At 37.4% G+C, this 12940-nt stretch overlaps 1 protein-coding gene across 1 annotated transcript in view; it reads right to left on the reverse strand.

Moving 5' to 3' along the window:
- Positions 1–2707: 2707 nt before the first annotated feature.
- The window catches only part of LOC135470363 (nardilysin-like), a 30529-nt gene continuing 20296 nt past the window's right edge, over positions 2708–12940 (reverse strand). The window contains exons 26-32 of the mRNA XM_064749253.1: positions 11949–12023; positions 10859–11005; positions 10014–10150; positions 9329–9419; positions 8226–8342; positions 7062–7157; positions 2708–5438 (exon numbers count right to left, since the gene is read on the reverse strand). Of these exons, the coding sequence (XP_064605323.1) occupies positions 5154–5438; positions 7062–7157; positions 8226–8342; positions 9329–9419; positions 10014–10150; positions 10859–11005; positions 11949–12023 (948 nt within the window). The 3' untranslated portion in view covers positions 2708–5153. The remainder of the gene's footprint in view (positions 5439–7061; positions 7158–8225; positions 8343–9328; positions 9420–10013; positions 10151–10858; positions 11006–11948; positions 12024–12940) is intronic.

The following is a 12940-nucleotide window of genomic DNA, read 5'->3' on the forward strand; positions in this document are numbered from 1 at the left end:
AGTCTATGAATAGCTGTATGATTTTTTCCGTGCAAAGTTTTTGAGAAGTCGTTGTTAAAAGGTAGCTTGGTGTACTGTCAGACAGGACAGACAAACTGTCATTTGGTGGCATTTTGTCTTTTATTGAACACATTGGAGGGACATGTCTTCAAAAGTGAATTTATGTTTCGTACAATTTACGAAATCATGACGTAAAAGAAAAGAAGAGCCTCAAATCCTGTGTTGTATAATTTATGCAAATATGGGGTGGTTGTTCTGTTTGAGTACCTTTTGTTAAACTTTTTCACTTTCCCCTCGGGAGACGCATGAATCAGGTTCGGGGGGCGGGGAGTGGAGGAATAACTTCAATTGCAGTCAACAGAAATTCATTTAATCGATGGGAAAATGAACTGTTAATTGTAGTTTGTAAGTTACTGGACTAAAGAAAATTTATTTTTGAATTACCCTCCATACATTTTTGTTTTAAAAAGTGAATATTTTTTAAATGTGTCATAATGCTATAATAATTTTTGCCTGATTAGCTCAAATTTATTGACTCTTTAATCACATCAGGTATTGAATAAGCAGGTATTAAAAAAAATTATTAGTTTAAATGCAAACTTTTATCATATCCATAATGTGTTTTTACACAGTTTTTAGTGAACATGCATGTTTTCTACCTCACTCAGTAAACATTGACTGTTTACATGTACATATTTATGATATGATAATATTCATATAGCTATACATGTACATTATGGTATGAGAAATTGAATTTTCTCATTTTTAAAATGCTCAATGCAAAAAAATGTAAATATGTATAGACAATGTATTTTATGCAACATTATCAACGCTACGCATCATGTTATTTTTTTCATTGTCATTGAATATTTTTTCTCATCGGACTCATGATAACCTGCATCTTTTAACTTCTTGTTCATTATGAATTTGTGAAACTAGAATTACACATCAAAAATAGATTTGATTGTGATATGAACATTTACACCAGTGCATATATTTTATGAATCTGGATTTTAAACCAATATCAACCAATCCATTATATACACCATACTATTTTATGATTTTTAGCAACTTGGCAAGTTTTGAGGTATTAGTGAAATGTTTCATTGAGGTTGTGTTCACAGCACCTGTATTCAAATTTCTGTGGACAGTCTTGTTTATATGCATGTGATGTGCAAAATATACTCAACAACACCAAATGTCTGAAATATTTTTTTTTTTATATATATCCGTTGTACGCTTTAGCTGCTAATAATTTCTCAACAGCTTAATTCCAGCTCAGGGTGCTCTAAATTTGTATGTCATGGGCGGGTTGACCGTCACACAATATAGTTTGAGCTTTAAAATGCATGTAAGTATGTTGTTTTTTTTTTTTTTTTTGTCATTGAAAATAGGTGTTCTTTCCAAAGGCCAGGCCACAGGCCTGAGTTTAGTTTTACATGCTTTGGATTTGGAAGTATGTCAGATAGCTAGGCCTTTCCTGGTAACGAGTATGTATTGTATGGTGAGCTGTTCTTTAATGATAGAACTGATTGTTGTTTCTCCATACTCCACTTGTAGTATGGATCGCCGGTGCCCTGTGGTACCACAGAGGACCAAGGAACAGTTCAAAACTTTCAGGGCTTACTCACCATGCTGGTTCCTCACGTTATCACTGCGGTCTGGCTACGAACTGAGTATGGTTCTTCACAGATTGCCATGAACCGAGCTCCAGGGTGGTCCTGGATCATCTGTATAACACTGGTGTGACTTCACCTTTTTACACTTTTGAACAATTGGACCCAGAACAAAGCCAATGTGAGAAAATACTGAATAATCTTTTCGACCTAATCATTTCAAAGTGTAGAAAGAAGTAGAAAATGCTTGTACAGGTACTAACTTAAGTTCGACTGAAGTTCCAGTTGTAATGTATTGGGATGAAAATACGCCCCTTTTAAGGCAGTTATTATCTATGAAGGTCTGGGAGAACTATATAGATCATAAACACTGCAAAAGAAGCATAGGACGAGACTAGTGTGAAGAAGTGTTAATGCCAACCTTATGTTTTAATATACCTCTGAACAACCAATCGCTAGCAGAACGATATTTCCATTTAACACTACTATTTAAGTCTTATTTAAGTTTATAGAGGAAAATACTCAAATTGCGCAGGGCTCTTTTTAACATTATACCTACATGTATGATTTGCTCAGGGTTTTACCTCAACTGGCGTGGTGGAATTATTCTGGCCTGGACATTGCTGAATACAGACCACTTTATATTTCAACCGGCAATAGACAACACAGTCACAAATCGCTTTAAAAGAAACTGGCATCAATTTACTTCTCATATAACTCAGCCTCAAACATGCTGTTCTAATATATAAACATGTACATATATTCTAATGGCGAGACAAACCAATCTGCAAAGATAACAGTTGACATATTGTAATGGTAGATCACAGCTTAACCATTCACAAATCTCAGTCTGTAGATATTTTCTAGAAACACTTGAGGTGGTTTTAAATGGTCCTACAGTTAGATGATTTGCTCATTGAACAACTGAGAGTATCACATGTGGATTGATCAAGTGAGGCCATTCACTCATAAATGTTAACTCAAATGCAAACACTCTAAAATATTTACGACTAGACTTCAGATGTATAAACCACTAACAAAAACATACCCAAAACATTTTCCTCATCAACTTTTATCCCTAAGAACTGCTTTCATTCTTGACACGTTTCAAATTCTAAACCTGAGTGAACATGATAAATACACTACAACAGTATTAAGTCTTAAAAGTATATTACTTTTGTTGTTGAAACTTATATTCTTTTAAATTATATTTTGCCAGTAAGGTGTCACACTACCTTCCATACAAACATCAAAAACACCCAAGACAGACAGAACTCTCAGAATGAGGGAAAATGAGCAACTTGGTCATGGACAAAAATATAGGTCAAATATATTTATAGCCAGCCTATATGTATGTCTTGACGTACTATTCATGTCATGAAAGTCTGTCACTGGTTCATTAATCTTAACTTAATAGGAAGTTTTCAGTTCATGCTCTTTTCTGGCTTAAGGTAAAACCATTCTATTGTACCATCTGACCTGTCAAAATGTTAGGCCACCATGTTCGGTTATGTTTACCATGACCTGTGAAAATGGTTTCACAAGTAGTTATTTTGGGTATCTGCACAAAAATACATCAATGGAGAGGGGCATCATTTATGCATTCACGAAATGGGTGATGGATAAATTCATGCCAACAAAAGTGGATTAACATTTTTGATTTTTGATACAGTGGGACTGTATTTACCTTTACTGACAACAGAGCTGGATCTCGAAACTTCTCTAATGCATTACTTTTTTGCGTATGGCCAACTATTAACTTGTTGGAACAGATAGCCTTAATCAGACACTCATAATATTAGTGGCCTATCTCATCATTCTTTCACCCAATGATAAATATAGATCCATTCTCCATTAAAACAGCTTCGTGACCCAGTTATCAAAGAGCCAATCAAATGTCAGAAATGCCTGGGGGAGAGGGTAAATCCATACACAAGTTATTATCAGATGGTTCACATCATGTGATCCAACTGAAAGTTGACAGATGTGAGTGCGGGGCAACTAAATGAATTATCAATAATCAAGGATATTAATACAGAAATGTCAACATTGTAATATTGAACTGAAACGGAAGTTTTTTAGGGGTGTATATTCGTTGACTTAGAGTGGAAAGTCACTGTGTTTTTGTGTTGACTGTTAAAAGAGTATTATACTTTTGTTATAAAATTCCCTCCATTCAGAAAGTGGATAAACTCACTGCCACTGAGTTTCCAGCAGTGAGTGTGAAAGGTATTTTAGTCAGGGACATTACTGCCGCAGTCTGGGTATACATCCTTCAAATGACAGGTGATGTGTAGCTGTGTTTCATTGGTTGACACAACTTTTAAAGATTCATGTCATGGGGAAGTCCCCAAGTTGACCTATAACAGAGAATGAATCTACATGAATGTTTATCATTGGGTGATCGAATAAAGAATGACGAGATAGGCCACTGATATTACGGGTGTAAGGCTTTCAATGAAATATAGTTTTATTGCCTATATGATTATTGCATCTAAATTTTCACGAAAATGCTTTTCAACATGGCAAAAAAAACACCCACTGCATCTGAACTATAACTGTAGCTTTGTTTTTACCTAAAAAATATCCCTGAACACAAACAGTCACATGTGTACAGTTGAAATGTGCTGATATGCTGACATACATGTTCTCTGCGGTATCACCCAACTACTGAGATCATTTGTGAGGAGCTTGCATATACAGAACTGTTAAACATACTTGGGCTTGTCCCAATCTTGCAGACCAATGTAAAACTATGGCGGTCACGTACACATCCATTATGTCAGACAAATGGGATATTTCTGATAAAACTACAGGACAAAATATTTTTCTGACATATTATTAGAAATGTTTTCACCTGAAGATAGAAAACCCATCTGAAGATCTACACTACATGCATCAAGCAAATGTTAAAAACAATTGGAAAATATTCATCAGGAGTCAAGTAAAATATTGTGCGACACACATTTGGAAAGTTTTCTGAAGAGTTCAACGGAAGTAAAACAAAAATTGTACACTGTTTGAAACAATTTGAAAAAATTCACACAGAGCCAAATCAAATATTGAATGAATGATTATGACATTATGCCACTTGAGTGAAATATTACAATACATATGCAAGCAAGCAAGAAACTGAAGCAAACTTCAAAAATCAGACATACAGATGAAAACAACGGAAAAATATTTGTAAGCTTTCAGAAATTTTGTGACACACACAGTTGGAACACTTATCAAATGTTCATCAGGGGGTCAAAACAAATTTTGCGAGACACACATATGGAAACACTCTTAATATATTCCCAAGGAGTCAAAACAAATTTTGTGTTATACAAAGCTGGAAACGTTTTTTGAAATGCTCATCAGGATTAAAAACAAATTCTTATGAGACACACAGCGAGTAAAATAAATAAATATAGCATTTTTTCCATAAATATGTTCATCTGTTGACCTTACAAAAACAGCACTGAATATCAAACAGGGAGATGCGTCATACACATGGATGTTGGATTATCCACAGTTGTAATTCCTGATTCCTGGTTACCATGTGTTAGCTTTGTGTACAGGATATACAGGTAAAAGTCGTTTAAACCCTGGGATGTCCATGATACAGTACTTCATTGGGACTTTGCCCACTGGCAGGTAGACCAGCTCACACATGCCCCCCCAGTCTATGTCCTGCTGCCTCTGCTGGTTCATGGCGACCATGTGGTCACTGATTTTGATTCCGTTACATGACGACGAATGGCGGCGAAGCGGAGGACGAGCGCAAGGCTGGAGCTCAGAGGTGGACCCGGCGTCTGTTTTTGTCGTACATCCCTGAACCTGTAATTCACAGAATAACATAAAGCGCTGAGTGGCCGAGTGAGTGAGTGACTAGTTGTTGGTTTCGAACAAAGACGCGGCAGAATGTCAACTAGATACACATAGGTGTCCAACCTCTAGACTGTTTGCAGGAGTTTGGGAACTACAATGTCAAGACACACTAGCCATGGCAATGTGAATAACAGGCAATGCCATCAGGATTGGTGTTCATGATCAAAATACATGTGAGTGAATAGCCATCAGGATTGGTGTTCATGATCAAAATACATGTGAGTGAATAGTCATCAGGATTGGTGGTCATGATCAAAATACATGCAATCATCGTCATATTTCTCTTGAGTGAAGCAGTTCTACAAATTGTGTTGACATCAAAATTAAACCAACATTGCAAAAAGGGACATAACTCTTGTTTTTAATAGGCATCTGCTCTGGTGGCGAAAGGGGCAAAGAAGTTAAGAAATTTTATACATCTATGCTGCAGTTCTGTACATACAGTGGTAATGTAAAACTGTTTACAGAGAGACAGACAGAAACACAATGCCATACAGTAACACTTGCATAACTTATGATACAGATGTACAAAAATACATCCATGTATTCTCAGGATAGGATCCTATTTCTATTTGGTTTAACTATTTGGTGTTTAATGCTACAACAGAAACTGGCTTTATCGGTTGCAAAAACTGGAGTGCCTGGAGTAAACCCTCATCAAGCAACTGTTTAACCCTCCCTTAAGCCATCCCCATATTTTCACCTGACGGTGTAACTTGGTGTCCGTGCCATATTGGTGGAAATACCAGTTTCTACAATGAACTTCAGTGAGTGAGTGAGTGGTGAATGAGTGCCTAGGGTTTAATGTCGTACTCAACAATTTTTTTTTTCAATCATATGGCGACAAAGGAGTCTTTACAGTGCATGTAATGTGCCTCCTTGTTGCAGGACAGATTTCCACTGCTCTTTTTTCTCGTGCTGCTTCAATGAGTCAACTTACCAAAGGCAAGTAAGCCGCCCCACCTGAGCCATTATACTGATACGGGTCAACCAGTCATAGCACTATCCCTTTAATGCTAAACGAAGGGCAAGGAAGTCACAACTACAACCCTACCCACGACTGCATGACACTGGATCTACCACCCCCAAAGTGGACACGCTACCAACTGAGCCATCGGGGCTGGTCAACAAACTTCATGGGGAACCTCCTACACATATAAAGTGGCCTTAGACACTTAAAAGCCACTTATTGCCACTGTTCATTTGAGCCCACAGATTACAGATTTGTACGTGAAGTCCACAAACGCAAAAAAAAAAAAAAAAAAAATGACTGTGAAAATGGATGAGATACCTGAAAACTCAAACTTCATCTGTAATGTGTGAGATATCCAGTTTCAAGTTAATGGCTGACAAACAGTTTTGGCATACTAGTTCACAGTCACATTTATGGTTGCTTACATCTATTGGACATAGCTTTAATATTTCAAATACACTAGCAGTGAGAATATTTGAACACAATAAGTCTAGCACAGTGTACAGCTGTGCCAGTACAGTGTGAGTGAGTGGGTGCTTGGGGTTTAACATCGTACTGCCAGTACAGTGTAGCTTGCTATTAGCTAACAGTAATCTTACCTGAATACTGAGTTTCTTATAGCGCTCCGGATTGAGGAGGTTTGCCTTGTACCAGGTATACAACTCAGACTTTGAGATCTTGGACACAGCTTCAATCTGTGGGGATAACAAATACAAATGATAAACTGTCCATCTTATCACCATCTAAACTGTTAAATGACATCAATATGGGACAGGGACATAAAAAATGATGAGATGCTGTGCAGGGTACCATGGTCCCGTACACAGTTACACACCTCAGACTTTAACATCCTTGGCAAAGCTTCAATCTGAGGGCATTAAAGTGATGAGATGTTGTGTAGGATACCTGTCACATATATTGTTACAAACATATAAAGGCTCTGAGGTCTGGGCCCGGAGTTGAAACGTTACACTGACCTAATCACCATGAGGTCGCATACTGGCTGCACAGGTATTTGGGACCGGTGTAATGTTATGACAACTTTGAGAAACAGATCACAGGAGCACTGCTTAAATTTTAAGGGAAAGACATAAAAGCATTCTTATGTAGGCATTTATGACCTACTGTCACATAAATTGTTATACATCTCAGGTTGTCAAATCTTGGCGACAACTTCAATAGGTTGGTCAATCAAGACACACAAAAGGTTGTTAAGTATTATGTGCAGAAGGCTTAGAGATGTGGAACACATGCAGATTCAATCTAAGAGATTGCTGTGTTATTTTAGGCAATTGTGACAAACACACACTCTGACAAAACTTCAATGAATAAGCATTCTGGAAGCATTGCATTTGTAATGCATGACACTTATTAGTTTGAACAGTGAGAATATTAGCAGTCAAAATCCTCAAAAGAACACAAAATGGTCATAACTGTGTAGAACATGAATGACACAGACCAAATCTTGCCCTTGATCTGTAACTCATCATGGTGAAGCTAAGATTCAAGACAACAATAATTTTGTTGAAAATGGAAGAAACAGCCCAAAAACTGAGCTTGATATCGAAATGGTTATAAAGAATTAAACCATAATCTCTGAAAAAAGTCTTCAACACCAATTTCTCATGGATTGATGAATTGACAAACTAGGTGTCAACCCACAGCACCCTCTGCTACCATAGGGGTAGTAATAAGGAAGACATGTCAATTCGAATAAAGTGTTTTCAGAGAAACTTCACACTTGCACAATCCCAGTTACTCACCTCTTTCTCCATTCGATCAAACACATAATTTTGGGTGATAATCTCATTCCAGTACTTATCTGCCTCTTCCAACAGATTTGTCTCTTCTTTCTTCTTGAGGCCCACCAAGGCTGTTACCTGTAAGAAAATACAATGACGTTTGAAAGTCATATTCATTATAAAAAAATCTCAGTTCTTAGTACATGGTACCATATTCATTACTTGATTGGTGTTTTTCATTAAAATCTAGAATTTTTCTTTTAGGCAGAAAAAAGTCGAGAAAACAACTGGCTTTGGGAAGAAACTGACAGACTTTTGTTGATGCAACACACAGATTTCCCCCTACAGAGTAGACTGATGGTGTATGGCATATCAGGTAGACGGTAAGTGATCTCAACACGCACTGTAACATGTAACAACATCTAAGCAGTACTGCATGTTATGTCAATGGTCAGGCAACGTATTACCTAGCCCACGAGCTGGCAGTGATGAGAGGTAGGACCTTGAGCCATTGTTTGTTTATTTATTTATTTGATTGGTGTTTTACACTGTAGTCAAGAATATTTAACTTATTTGAGGGTGCCCTGTGAGTTCAAATACAGCTCATCCTGGCTTCCTTTCCGGCCGTAAGTGGGGAGATCTGCAGCAACCTGCAGATGGTCATGGGTTTCCTCCGGGCTCTGCCCGATTTCCTCCCACCATAATGCTGGCTGCCATCGTATAAGTGAAATATTCTTGAGTACCACGTAAAACACCAATCAAATAAACAAATGAAATAAATATTTGATGGTGGTCAGCATTATGGTGGGAGGAGAACAGGCAGGGCCTGGGGGGGAGGGGGGGGATACCCATGACCATCTACAGGTTGCTGACCTTCCCACACTCGAGCTTGAGTTGGACTTGACACCACAGAGACCACATTGGTGAGAGGTTCCTCAACCACCTCGTCCCCGAGCCTGTTACCTCAAGCAGTGATTGTAACACGATGTCCACAATGCTACAATGTATCAGTTTCCAAAGTGATTATTATAGTGATTCGAATTTTGACTTAAGAAATGGCTTTATGGAATTGACCCTTGCTCTCAAGAACACAAACACTATTGTCTCTCCATACATGCACCCACCTGAGCCTTGAACTCTTTCTGGGTCATGCTGTTCAGTGTGCGGCCGTACTCCTGGACAAAACTGATCATTTTCTCATCAACTTCATTCAAGCTAAACAAAAACATAAAAATGCACATACTATTTGTCTTTGTGATAGGCTAGATATTTATTTACCATACCATTTACCATACCATAGTGTTTCATACACTCCCCCCCGCCCCCCACCACCCCACACACACACACACACACACACACACACAAAATGTATATCAGTAAATTTGGTCACAATTAAAGTTCAGACAATTTATATCTTATGCTAAATGAACAAAGCTTATCCATGACCTAAGCAAGGTTTTGGAACAAAATCTGAGGGTCACAAATTGACCCTGCGCACAAAACTGGACAATATTTGGAGCAGTAAATAAACAGAAACAAACGACAGCTGAACATTTCAGAATTTATCAGATATGCAAAAACTTGAACCAAACCCAAACTAATATCTCTCGATTTTCACAAAAGTGTGAAATGATGAATCAAAGAAAATTAGTTATTACTAATCTAAAACAGTAATAATAACAGATATTCATATTTGTGGCAGTAATATTCAGTCTAATATGATGGTCAACAACACTGAATAATTTTCTTCTATGGGCACATAAAGGCAACCAGACCAGTGACAATTGAGTTATCTGAAAACATAATTACCTAAACTTAGAACTTTGTGTTTCCACATTGAGGGAAAATCCTAGAATGCCATTGGTCAAGTGTGAAGCACACCAGACTGAGTATCCCAGCTGCTCTCTAGTCCTCAGGATGTCAAAACATGGCTCCTCCATGCAAGACTGCACAAAAAAGAAATCATTTCCATCACACTTCAATAACTACACTCTTGGTCTCTATGGATTTTATGCAATGTAGTCTGACATTCCAGGGGATACCAAGTACATTTACCATATTAATGTGTTTCATAAAAATATGTGGTCGTGGACGACTGAAGTTCTGTACATGTACTTCTCAGATACTGTAACAGTTTGATAACACAAAACTGGTGAAACTTCTGAGTTGGACAACTGCCTGCATACTGGAAAATGTCTGAAATGGTACAGCTTCTACCATCATAATGCTGGCCGTCGTCGTATAAGTGAAATATTTTTGAGTACAACATAAAACACCAATCAAATAAATAAATTTTATTTATTTTTTTACGATTTTTCTGACAGAGTAAAACGGTTGTAAAACATCGCATTCTACAGTGGTCAGTAGAGCCCCAAAAGTGAGGTCATATCAACATTGCTTGCTTGAAATAATTGTTTCAAGGTGCATTCGGCAAATGGATTCATAGATCTATATGTGTCATGCATTTAGAATGATGAAAACTAGCAGTCTTTGTGTTTTAAGTGGATAAAACCTGATGTGACGTCTCTGGTCACAAAAGGCCACCCTTTGTTTCAAATGATTTCAAAATAAATCCAACTATTTTTTGGGACAGTGGTTAATGGTATTTCATCTGAAATATACTCGACAAATGTTTTTTTCTTACACTGACTTACACTGATTAAATCACATATGCAGGAGGCTTTAATGGATGTGGGTTCAAGCTGATAATAGTGGGTGACAGATGAGTTCACATCTTCCTTGTTGAAGTTCTCAACACGACAGTAATAGAACTTTCCACGAGGTAACTGGACACATCGAATCTGAAAACACAAAAAACATCAATGAGTAAACAAAATCACAGCGAGAATTGTCCTTATGCATTGATGTAAAACAAAAGTCCACCAGAAATGTTCAGAAATGCACTGATGAAAAAAGTGGGTTTTTTTAAAAATGATAATTAGGTATTCAAGTCTATTGAAATCGTTAGGATTATTATTCTTGGCAAAACTGTGTCATGTTTCTAAAGAAAACGATCAATCTGAAATTCCTGAAACTTTAATGTGGTTTAGGGTAGAGGTTAAAGTTGTGCCCATAACTTTTAGGCCTATATGGTCATGAAACTTGTAAGCCGTATGGGATTTTAATTAAAATATCCTGCTGCATGGAGACAAAACTGATTTTAACCAGAAATGAGATCATTGCTATTGGAAGAACAGCTTGAATCCCGGAAATGCTGTTTACAAAAGCTTTAATTTCCAGTTATCCTTGATTTTGAGGCATTTTTTAAGAGAAATAAATAAAAGTAATAGTAAAAAATACTTGTAACAGTAAACACCTGGAAAGACAATTAAAACGTGTATCTGAAAATAACTTGATTTATTTACACTGAATTAAATGCAGTCAAATGTGTGGACTGTAAGACAGAGCCATGCTGATAATGTCACCAATGAGGTCACAACCACTTTTACTTGGCCCTAAAGCAGGTATTCAATGTCAGATTCACTATTCCTGTACACACATTACCTGAAAAAAGGTTTATGAGAATTTTATTCATGCCTTAAAATAACGATACAGAAAAGTTGTTTAATGTCACTGATAGCATATATTACCAGAATGGTCCATATGAAGCCCACCTTTCAATCCACATATTTCACTGCATTTAATGAAAATTAAAAAAAGAAGCTAAACAAAGACTTTCATTTCTATGTTTTCTTTTCCTTTCAACTGCAACAATTCAAGCTCAACCGAAATATCTCCCCTTACCTCAGGTCTGGCATTCCTGGGTAAGACCGCACACTGTAGTTTGCTACACAAGTACTTCTCTATCCTCAGTGCTTCCTGAAAATGAGATTCCAGTACAGATAAGAAATGTGTTCCTTTGACTACTTCACTAGTGTTTAGCACCATATTCAAGAATTTTTTGTACATCAGTACATACATTTACATGTATTCAAGTTTATGACTGGAAGTAACTAGGGTGTGTGGAGAAAAGCACTGCCTTTCCCCCAGATATATGACAAACCTCCAACATGAAAGTGCTGGAATCCAGTCTGCAACCCCACAGCTGACTGAGCCAGTGTTTTCTCTGTGCGCTGTCATGTCGTTGTTTTACATGAGGCGATGGCCCATCAGCACACATTAACATGGGTAGGTATATGCAGTCTATACAATGAGGGAATTATCCAGTTTTATTTCCTAAAATGTTTGTATCAGAGAAACTGTAAGGTGTCCTGTAGTTAAGGTCATCTTTGCTGGATAATTTTCATTACTGTATACACCCCCAGTGTTAAAATGCACTGGCTTGCACCATCTCACCAATGCGGTTGCTGTGAGTTCCAGTCCAGCTTATGTGGCTTCCTCTCTGGCCGTAGGTGTGAAGCTGTGTCAGCAATGTGTGGATGGTCGTGGTTTCCTCCCACCATATGTTGGCTGCCGTTGTATAAGTGGAATATTCTTGAGTGCGGCGTAAAACACCAATCAAATAAATAAATAAACATAAAAGTGATGACATCACAGCACAGAAGGAGGTAACCATGCTGTTGAAATTCAAACTTCCCATACCAACTGGTGTCCAATGATGTACCAGGGAATATTTCACGGAAGTTTCATGTCCAGAGCAAACCATTGGCTTTCGACAAGTAACTGAACACTTTAAAAGGATATTTTTGTTCATTACTTCAGTCATTGTTACAAATGTGGTACAAGTGCTTTCCCAAACAACATTATTAACTTCTTTATACATTTTATGAGTTCTG

Source organism: Liolophura sinensis, chromosome 7 (assembly GCF_032854445.1).
Source record: "Liolophura sinensis isolate JHLJ2023 chromosome 7, CUHK_Ljap_v2, whole genome shotgun sequence".
NCBI lineage: Eukaryota > Metazoa > Mollusca > Polyplacophora > Chitonida > Chitonidae > Liolophura > Liolophura sinensis.